Here is an 11190-nt window from a genome sequence, read left to right as displayed (position 1 = left end):
AATTGAATTAAAATATATATGTTATAATTTTATTAACTTTTTAATTTATTCTCTTTTTCTTTGTATTTTCACAATTTCGAAAACTATTTTTATACAAATGATTTATGAATATTCATTTGTTTTCAAAACAAAAAAAATGTTCTGAATTTTGGTCTTGTATATTGTTTTGATATATTTATATTAGTTTTAATATAAAAGATTAACAACAGCAAGAACTGATGAGTATACCATTTTAGACACTCTGAGTCACTAAATTAGTACCTACATAGTAATGAGTAATTTTAATTACGTTAATTATTTTCAAATGTAACATAGCATTAAATATACTAAATATAATTAATCAATATGACTATAGGGACTCTTAAGTTTGGTCAATAATTTTTTCATAGCGTTTTTTTGATGATACAATATTTTAGATTGTTATCTTTATTTCCCATTTTTTAATTTAAAATTATTACCATCGTTAATTTAAAAAATATAATAGTACTATTAAATATTTACTCTCCGCTTTACTATAAACGTATGTCTTAAATTGTTAACATAAAAAATTCAAAAATATTTTTGTCGTGAATAATATAATTTATTAATTTGTATTATGCCATGGAATTTCGGTCCTCAGTATTTTAAAGACAATGCCTTAATCTATAATATGTCATATTTAAGATAATAATACATAGCGATTCGTTTTTTATCTCCTTAATATCATAGGATAATTTAGTATTAGTTGTCTAATAGTTATCTAATGTATACAATTAACATATTAATTCAGTAAATGTATTAACTGCAAGATTCAATTTTTGCAATTCCCTGTTTCTTGTTATTGCTTAAAGTTTTTTTTCTCATGGTGAATTAAAACCTTAACAGGGCACAATGGGATAAATGAATTACTAAAATAAAATTTGTATACGTATGCACTTTTAATATATTATTATAAAAGGAAAACATTAGATATTTATTGTTCAGAAGCAAATTGTTTAACTCAATAAAACACAACCCGTTTATTTGTTCATTGGCGACTGGTGGAGATAATAACATACCTAGTTATAGTATATTTATAATTATTATGAAACATTATTGCAGTCAGTCGTTTGCCTACAAAACATGATCACAAATAAAATACAAAATACCGATCATATAGAAACTGACGTCTTAGGCCAAGTTTGTTCATTTGTACATAATATATTATTATTATTATATAATACAGAAAAATCGGAATAGGTTACAAAAATCAAAAAAAAAATAAAAATAAAAATCATAAATATAAATAAAAACCATATAGGAGTCGGGAATAAAAACCCGTTACAAATCACTGGTCAACGGTTGTGTTGCTCTCTGATGTTGGTAATTAGTCGTAGACCTATACTGACTGTCCGTCGAACCCGTGCGCTCCACGATCACATGCAACTCCGTTTCTCTGTAAGTCTTTCCCTCGGGCATAACCATGACATGTCTGCGCTTGTCGCTCCTGCCACCTCCACCGCCACCGCCGTTCTTCAGTATCGAACGGTTCTTGAGCGGCGACGATGCCGGCACGTTTGTCCACTGGCCCCGCTTGCGCTTCTTGTACCAGGCCCAACCGACGAGAGTGGCCGTAAGCGCGGCCACGGCCACCACGGCCACGAACGTCAGGTAGTAACGGCTCATCAGTCCGCCGCCGCGTCCGCCGCCCGCCGAGCAATGTGCCTCGTCGTACTGCTGCGCTTTGACCAGCTGGCCGAAGTTGCCGACGCCGTCGTCGTCCGGTGTCGCGCACCACGCTGTCTGCTCAACCACCCAACTGGGACGGTCGGTGTCCCGCGGATAGTCCTTGGAGAACGCCACCAGGTCGGTGCGCCACCGTGCCGGGCACCCGCACGCCCGCCCCACGATTAGCCAGTCCATGCGCGGCCTGAACCCGTTGGTGTCGAACACCAGCGCGTCGTCTTCGAACTCGGCCACCGTGTTGTTCTCGAACACGAACTCCTGATAATCGGCCTCGGCTACCTTGTGCGCTTCCACCGTGACCTCGGCGAATGCGCCGCGCTCCAGCCGGCCGAACGCGTTGTCTTCGACGAATGCGGGCCCGTGGCACTTGACCTCGAACGCTCCACTCCTCACGCACCCCGCCCGGCTGTTCTGTACCCGGAACACCTTGGGCCCGTGTACGCGGAACGCGTAGCTCTCGACCACCGGGAACGTCACGTTGTCCAGGCGGAGCTCGTCGTGCACCGTGATCTCGGTGAGCATGCGGCTGGGCGCCGCGCCCTCGAACCGGCACCCCTTTAACACGAACTCGTTAACGGCGAACTTCTTGAACGCCTGCTGGTCCACCTGCCCGAATACCGTGTCCCTGAACTCGATCCGGCCCGTCGTCCCGGTCAGGCTGCTGAACGCGAATGGCCGGACCACGTCGATCCGGACTCGGTTGAACGTGACCGACCGTAGTCGGCCGCGGAACGTGTAGCTGGGCACCTCCGGCACTGACGTCACGTTCGTGATGGTCACCGTGGGGCCCTGGTGGTGATGGTGCTGCTGTTGCTGTGGCGGTGGCGGTCCCGTGCCGCCGCCACCGTTTTCCGTCCAACCGAACGCTTCGTTCGCCATTTCCAGCCGGCGCACCGATTCGATTTCCACGGTCGACAGCGACCTTGCCCCGTCGAACGCCATGGCCATCACTTTGACCCGATCGCATTGCGTCACGATCACATTGGTGGCCACTCGTGGCACGTGTCCCGGTCCTTGAGCTTTCAACACGAGATCCTGAAACATTAAACCGATAGTTGTTTGTTATCACTTATAATGCATTTTGTGGATATTAATAATGTTACAACCAAGCTCGTTTAAAATCTGATTGCTTTTTATTTACGTTACAACGCGTGTATAGAGTGAGCGGTCTAGTGTATGCGATCTACCCCGTATGTATAACATTATATAGTAATATGTTGGTACGAGTTTGCATGGGATACGGAGATGTTATTTTGTCCTACACGAAAATCGGTAATAAATTATAGTTTATCCGGCACCGTATAGCGGTGGGGCGGCTAGTATACGACGACGGCGGTCAAGAAAAACAATGGTACACGCGCGACCGAAAGGATTAAATGGCCGTCCCGGACCCCAAACGATCCCTTTGTCGATTTCGGAGGTCTGCATTTCGCGTACAAAATGTGTGTTTGTGTGTGTACAGAGTTCTTGATGTTTCGGATTAGGTGGTGGCTTTTGTGGGGAAATATTGTGCAGTAGTGCTATTTGCTGCAAAACTTTCGTACAACGAAAACACGTCGGCTAAGTGCCTTCTCGGTCGCTGGAGCGCTTGCCTTGACCGCTGCGGGGTGAAGGGTATGGCTAGAGGATAATTCCTTGAGTTTTATTTACCAGGGGTAGATGGGTGCATGATGCATGTAGTTGCAAAACACGATCGCTTCGGTGGTGGCGGAATCTCCAGTTCGCGGTATCCCAATCATACGTTTACATTTCTTTCATATACTGCAAACGTCGTCGTATATACACATTAAAACGAACACGCGGTTGTTATCTCACCTCGGGAATTGTGGATTCCCCTCCCCACTTGCCATTACCCAATAGCCTTCACCAATACTCGCACCCCACGAGCCGCGACTAATAATTAATGTCAGTTTATTTAACGGTGTAGGGTGCCCTCTCTGCCGCCACTGTCGCCACAACGTTATTTCGCGAGCTTTGGTATATTTTATTTTTTTTCCTCCCGGTCCGGGAAATACTTCGACAGCGTTCGCTAACGATGACATATGTGTACCCGACTGAAAATAGATGTTGGGCTTTACATCATTGAGGATTTTAAAAGTGACCCGAATGCGCTCTTATTTTGTTCACGTCCCGGGCTTTTGTCCCGATCGATCTTCCTCTACCCCGGGACCCCGTTCCCCTCTTTGTATACTTGGTTTTTTCTTTGGATCTTCTCATTAATTAATCGCCATCGGATAATCGTGTCTCGACTCATTTCTTTAGGAAAAAAAATTGTTGAACCAAAAACCTGTCATTAAAAGAGGCAATGAGAAGCACCGCGTGTATTTTTTTCATTTATTATATAAATAACATTTCTCCCCCTCATTTATAATGTTATTATTAATGTAACAAAATCTAGGTAAAAGAAATCTTTTTAAAAACAGCTGGTCGAGGGTAAAAAATTTGTGAGGTGACACTTTTTTTTTTATTTATATAAAAGGTTACCGGCTTACAAAACACGCGAAAAAGTAATTTGTGTAGCGTTACGTTGAAATTATCATCAACTATGCGTTACGACACGCCCAACTCTAAAAGAACGGCGCGACGAGGGATGGAAGGGCCCGAGTTAAATATATTTAAATGGAAATTTCAAAAATATCACAAGGAGAGGAGAAAACATATCGTATAAAAAAACCACACCTGTTCCGAGGTGGTCCAAAAGTTTTTTTTTGCCAAGTTTTCCGTCATATCGCTTACACCGCGCGGTCGTATACAAGTATATATACTTGCATACTCGTATACAATTTATGGAAGTAACGCCAGCTAGATATATACACCCATTTTCTTTCACATTTATGACTATTTTTTGTGCCCGAATTGACATGGATTTACCTGCGATTCGTGAGGCACTTTGTGGCACGAGCACCGGACTTGCGACAGGGAGTCATCGCATTCGCACTGCGGTGTGTCGCATAGACTTTGAGCACTGGCCACGTGGCCAATGATTACCAGCACAGCCGCGACCAGTGCAGTCCACTGATGCAACGGCGTCATCGTCCGCCGTCGTCCGACCGTTCCCGCTGGTCATCGCCACTTGTCCATCTTAGGCCTGCCGCGCCGCCGCTGTAAACGTGTCCGTCGACCATTCACTGTACTGAAAACAATACACAACCGACACGTTATATTATATACACGAATAATGTTATTTGCTTTTCGCCCACTTATTCATTATATTTGTATTCCTACTTAGTACATTGCACACAGAGGTGTCACGTATATAATGATAATGACTATACCTAAAGATAACGAAAGAAAACATTCACTCGAGCCCAATCGCACGAACTCGTAATATTTTATCACTATTATAATATGAGTCAGTATTATATAGTGCTAATCTTTATAACTCAGTTTTTTCACGCAGTTGTGTACGAATGAATTAATAATATTATCCTGATTGTATTTCGGTTATAAGACTGGGAAGGAATACAAATAAACACAGAATTTGAGTACATTTTCCCGAGAGAGTTAATGGTGCAGATGGTAGGAATTCGGGTGTAATAATAAGAATTAAACATTACCAAGACAAGGAATAAATACGCCCTCGGAACTAGGGAGGTAGCCGAATTACATCTTAACTGTAATGACAAAGTGTTTGCACGTTTGAAAAACGAGCTCCCTAGCCAGTGATGGACGTTCCCTTTTCTTCTTAAAGCGCTGTAGATGTGTCAAAATAGTCTCGTAAAATATTATACGCTTATGAACTTTTGAGCAGGTACCACTTTGCTACATGGTTTTGTACGACTTATAGATAGTCACTTATTTCCCACTTTGTCGTGCCGTCCGTGACATGTACGTGAATTAGCCGCATAAGTCGCTGGTTTCTTGTGTATATTCTCCCTGTTTATACTATATGCTTACGCTGGCTTGTAAATGAACCGTTTCCCCCTCTCTGAATCGATTATTCTAAACAAATACTTAGATATCAAACAAATAATTTTGAATAACTTATTGACTCTATTGTTGAGCGTTTTAGTATGAAATAAAATAAAATATACATTCAAGTACATGCGAAAAAAATACATAATGTTCCTAATTAACAATTCTCTTTTGCACCGTTGTCGCCATGTGTTCCCATGAGCATCCTTCCGGTGGAGCAAACATACTCGTATATCCTTTGACAACGAACCCTTGACCCAAATAAATTGTATTCCCATACAATGAGGGTAACAAAAAAAATCATAATTCCAGTTTGCAACGTTTACCCAAACTCCCATAATAAACGTGCCGATTTCTAGTACAATGCGACGGTGACGAGGGTTAGGACTGATCGTTAAAACATTCTTCGACACTTTATGGGCCATAGGAGGCGCTTTTCCGAGGCGATTCCTGGCCGATTAAACGCTCCTAGGGTTTAAGTCGTAAAAAAAAACAGAAATAAAAAAAAAATGGATTAAGTCACGTTTTCTGCCTATCCCTAATAAAAACCCCTCTGAATAATTGCAGTATTAACCGTATCAAATATAAATAAAACATTCGTACGCCGAGATTTATTTATCGAATTGGTCTGGGTCTTGTATATTAGTATTTTGTGTGTGTGCTTGATTTTTTTTTTTATCGTAAAATGTCTATGGTACCATGATATTATTATGTACTTATTAAAACGCTGGCTTAGGTTATGCACACAGCCCAAATATTCGTAAACAACTCGGTGTAACGTTAACCATATATTAATAATTTCCGAGACACCGCAGAAAGTTCTTTTTACCTTCCTGGCGGGAAATATTAAGAACGAAGCACATTTATTATAACTTATAATTAGCAATTTGTCTATCCCCGGACACGCCGTAGACGGGAATACATTATTATTATCTACCTACCTACCCTCAGATAAGTTTTTTTAGCTTTTTTTTTAGATGCACGCCCGTATAAACCTAACCACGCTATCCATACACAACGTGACAATGCGTAGAACAACGAATAATTTATAATGCTTTCAAATACGTGTTAGGAGGTGTAATAATATTATATATAGGCACTTAAAGTTTTCAATTTTATGTTATTATAATGTTATTATTTATTGTAAACGCCTACTGCGTATAATAGTCTTGTCGGGCGTACCTATGTGGCTCTGTCTAATCCGATGTCGTTGTTATATACTAAAAAAATTATGATAATAAAGAATCTGAAAGAAATGATAGACGCGTATCGAATTTTGTTGTTGTAAATATAAACCTTGACGACATAAGTCAAGAACTCGTGTGACGGCCGTTGTTTTGCAAAAATATGCGTTTATTTAATACGATAATATTGTACATATATTATTATTATAAAAATAACAGGTATTCGTTAAGGGCCATGAAATTCGCGTCTGTAAATGTGTTTTCTGTTTATTGCTTATACAGTTATACAGTTTAGTTACAACTCAACGACGCTGGAAGCGTAATGTGTATATTGTCGAAGCACTCGACGTGATTATCAAGGAATCGTGGGGGGAGTATAAGAGCTGTAGGTGTCGTGGGGTGTTTGTTTAGAATATGGAAAAACAATAATTTTCTATTTACTTAAAAATCACGCAATGTTTACCGCCGTTTTTTTGCAACGGAAAGACAGAGAGAGAGCGAGAGAGATAGAAACATGTAGCTAGTTGATCTTCTCTTCTTCTTCGTTAAGATTTTTTTTTATTTTACCCATTTGACATTTTTCGTTTTTCATCTCCCGTACATTTTATATTGCCATAGAATAGTAATGTTTTCGGGCTAACTATCGAATCGATAAATATTAAATATACATGCCGCGTTGATACGAGTACACGACCAACGTGTTTAGTTGTTGCAATAATTAATAAATCATCATATTATAATACGTCCGATAATTGCGATGACAGTTCACACACAATCGAATGTGTGACGTGTAATCGCGTGCGTGTTTAGAACGCTGGAATAAAATATTGTTCAGAACTTTGACGAAAACAACCCGCGTATTCTGTAGAATAATATTATTATAGATAAATTTATTATTATAGAAATAAATCCAAATCCCAATCATATGCACATAATAATATTAAACACCTTTATTTAAACTATTAATTTTAGCTAAGCTCTGTTTAGGTGGTTATTACCTATCATTAATACTTTTATCATATTATATTGTTACTTTTATGGAGGTACGGACGATTATTCTACACTATTTAACTGTTGCCTATTGGGTTATGCATTTATGATAAATCTTATCGAAAAACAAATATCACTATGGATAGAACGTATCCACTGACCTACATTTAGGGTACTTTTGTTTTCGCAAACACGTGTTCATCCGTCCGTATTTTGATGTTTGTTTAAAAATATTATAATTGCTAGGCGCAAGTAAGTGGAAAATCTCTCAAAAAGCCGCCGCGCGTACGCTGTTTTAATTTTTCAACCGATTATTTCTTTATAATGTGTTTTTATATTTTGCTACCAGGAGGTAAAAGAAATTTGTAAATGCGCATTAATTTAAACTAAGTGTGGAAAACTGGAAACACCGTCATCGTAGCTTTTCAAATAACTTCCGCATAGGCAAATCTCGTTTAAACACACAAACTCCTCTACAAAAGACAAAATGTTGCGATGTTTTTCCCGTTCTATATATATAATATACTATTATTCATAGTAGACGCGGTTGCATGGATATGTATAGTGTAACTTTCTTAGAACCCCGAACTTAAACCAAAATTATTAACTTATTACTGCCACCCTTTGTCGGGTTAATGTTTTACGTATATATCCGCCCCCAAAGGATAATTAATCACCTTGTCGCCTGCATCTTTCCGAGTCCGCAAAACCACCACGTCAATAATTACAGTAATGCAATTAAGACGTGTTTTTTTACTGCCCACCACGATATACATAGGTCTATTGAAGTAAATAATATTTTATTTTTTAAATGCAAATTCGATCGCTAAACGCAATTTGTTATTACAAAATGAGGCTATTTTTCGTTGTGATTACCAAGCGTCTAGATACATTTTGAAACATTTAAAATTATTTATACGATTTTCAGTGGAATTAAACCTTATCCGATAAAATATGAATGATTCAACATCCGTTAAATATTATAATGTTTAAACCGAACAAGTCCGTACCTCCTATTACTTTAATACTTTTGTCAGCTTTAACTTAAGCGTGTCAGAAACTTTTCACGAGTTTATCATATTTTAACTCTGTGAATTAGGGGGAAGAAAAAATCACTGTTTTGAATTCGAGTTTTGTGCGTTATTATCATCTTTGATTGGACTGTCTGTTTTAATTACTTTTTTTTATTACTCGTTTAATTTCGTTTATTAAAGAAAGTAAAAAAAATTAAATTAATTCAGAGAAATTTGTATGAAATAAGCGACGACTTTGTCGGAAAAACTTTTATTTTTATTTATGATTAATCACTTTTAACTTTCATACCATGTTTCGTCCCCCCTCCTCCAAATATAACAATAACGACAGCAAAAACAACAACAACAACAACAATAATAATGATACTATATAATATATGAGTGTGATGTGTTTGGTGAACTGTTTGACTGTTATAATTAGCGGTGGGCAATGAATGGAAATATTATTACAAGGAGAGCAAAACTTCTTTAATATGTACACCGAAAGTTTTTCGATTTTGCCCCGTCGGCGGCGATGGCAACGGAGGCTGCCTTTTCAGTTTTCACCGAACGAAATTGATTTCTACAAAATCCAATATAATATATATATATTTGTCCAAACACCGCGGAGATGTCGGTGAAGCTCCATTAATTTTTACCCCATACAATGCGCCCGCACGAATGATTAATGAAAAAACGTCGCGTTGTACTTAAATATGATATCGTATCGTTTAAACAAGTATGTGTGTGCGTGTGTGTATTTATTGTGTATAAACGTTTATACAGCATTGTATTTTCTCGAGGAAAAAGCGTTTACACGCGAGAGGACGAGGGTAAAAATGTATTTCTCTAAGTGCAGTGCGAATATATTATGTGTTTTACCCGTTACCCGGTTTTGTTTTTACTCGCGTCTCGCGAATTTGCTTATTTTTATTCAAATGTTTGTACATTGTATAACCACGTTTATCGATTTTTTTTTTTTAATTGGGCGTGTATTGTTAAGCTATAGATCGTGTAATAGTGTAATACATGCAAGTACCTACAGGTTATTGTGGGTTATCGATGAAAATGTCTAAATATCTAAATTATACACTGAAGAGGTCGGTATTTCAATAATTGATGAATTAATTAACATTATTTGTATTTAATTCCACGAACGAGACACGGGCATTTTTTTCCTACACAGGTTTCAAAAGTTCACACGGTAATAAAATCGCATTTTTATTTTTAATCGTCCCCGCAGGTCGAAGTTTGCAACCAGCCTCCGGCATTACATTATACATACATATTTTTACTACCTGCACCTATACCTATATGATATGCGTGTTATTGTCTTATCGTTAAGATATTATAATTACAGCATAATATTATAATATCAATCTAAAATATCGACCACATTATAGTATAATACGTTTATATTTATAGACGGTATACGTTTAAAATATAAGTGTGAAATACCTATGTCAATAAGATTTATTGTAGGTACTCTAAAGTATTTCGGCCGTGCGAAATATCCTCGGAAAAAAGCGTCAAGGCGACGAGTTATGTACACATATTATGTTTATAACAATTTAAATTATTCAACGAAAAAAAAAAAAAAACGAAACTTGTCGGTAGAGAAAATACGAAAAAAAAAATTTACGATCGCGCCGAACTTAACTCGCGTGCACTGTGTGTACTGTTTTATTGCGCACTGTTACTGATAGCAATGGACGACCGTACCGTCGGAACACCGTCGTGGACACTGATACCGTCGAACGAAACAGCGACGGCGGCGGCGGCTGGCGGACCGAGAGCGCCTCGGCCGCCGCACTTTGCGCGGTGGGTTTCACTGCACTCCGACTCAGTCGAATTTTTTTTTCGAGCCGCGCGGCTCGTATTTATTTTTTCGACGAATTTTTTCCCACTTCAGTTTTTCTGGCCTTCGTAGCGCGACAACAACAATAACTATTATTATTAATTTTGTAACGCCCCGATGTTAGTTTTTCAATGTATCACGTTTTCCACGATATTTTTCGACGGTATAATATTTCAGTACATAAATGCATACCTATTATTTAGTTACCTGTATTATGAGAGGTAGGTACCTACTTGTTTGCCGATATTTCTATCAGAGTTTTCACGGTCTATAATTACAATCGTCATAATTTGTATCTGTGTTGTACTATGACATAATGACTGGTAGACAGTGGCACATAATATATCCAATACACACAGAACAACGGTATATTATGCGATAGACGCGTCGTACTTTATCATCGATTGTCATCGATATCGCAAAATATAATATATTATAATATCCAGAAGAATGCGGGGACGATACATAATAAACCGCTGTATAATATAATATACACTTTTATGTATATAATATTATATACGAACTA

General features: G+C 38.4%; 1 protein-coding gene across 1 annotated transcript; it reads right to left on the bottom strand.

Moving 5' to 3' along the window:
• Nucleotides 1-898: 898 nt before the first annotated feature.
• LOC100572856 lies at nt 899-10629 on the bottom strand. Its single transcript, XM_003242787.4, has 3 exons — nt 10265-10629; nt 4576-4837; nt 899-2739 (listed from the first exon to the last, which is right to left on the bottom strand). Exons 2-3 carry the CDS (start codon nt 4735-4737, stop codon nt 1300-1302), a joined length of 1602 nt encoding a protein of 533 aa, XP_003242835.1. The 5' UTR covers nt 4738-4837; nt 10265-10629; the 3' UTR covers nt 899-1299.
• Between the last annotated feature and the right edge of the window lie 561 nt (nt 10630-11190).

Source organism: Acyrthosiphon pisum, chromosome A1 (genome assembly GCF_005508785.2).
Source record: "Acyrthosiphon pisum isolate AL4f chromosome A1, pea_aphid_22Mar2018_4r6ur, whole genome shotgun sequence".
NCBI lineage: Eukaryota > Metazoa > Arthropoda > Insecta > Hemiptera > Aphididae > Acyrthosiphon > Acyrthosiphon pisum.
Note: the sequence above shows the minus strand (reverse complement) of the source record. Positions and strands in the feature narration are given on the sequence as shown.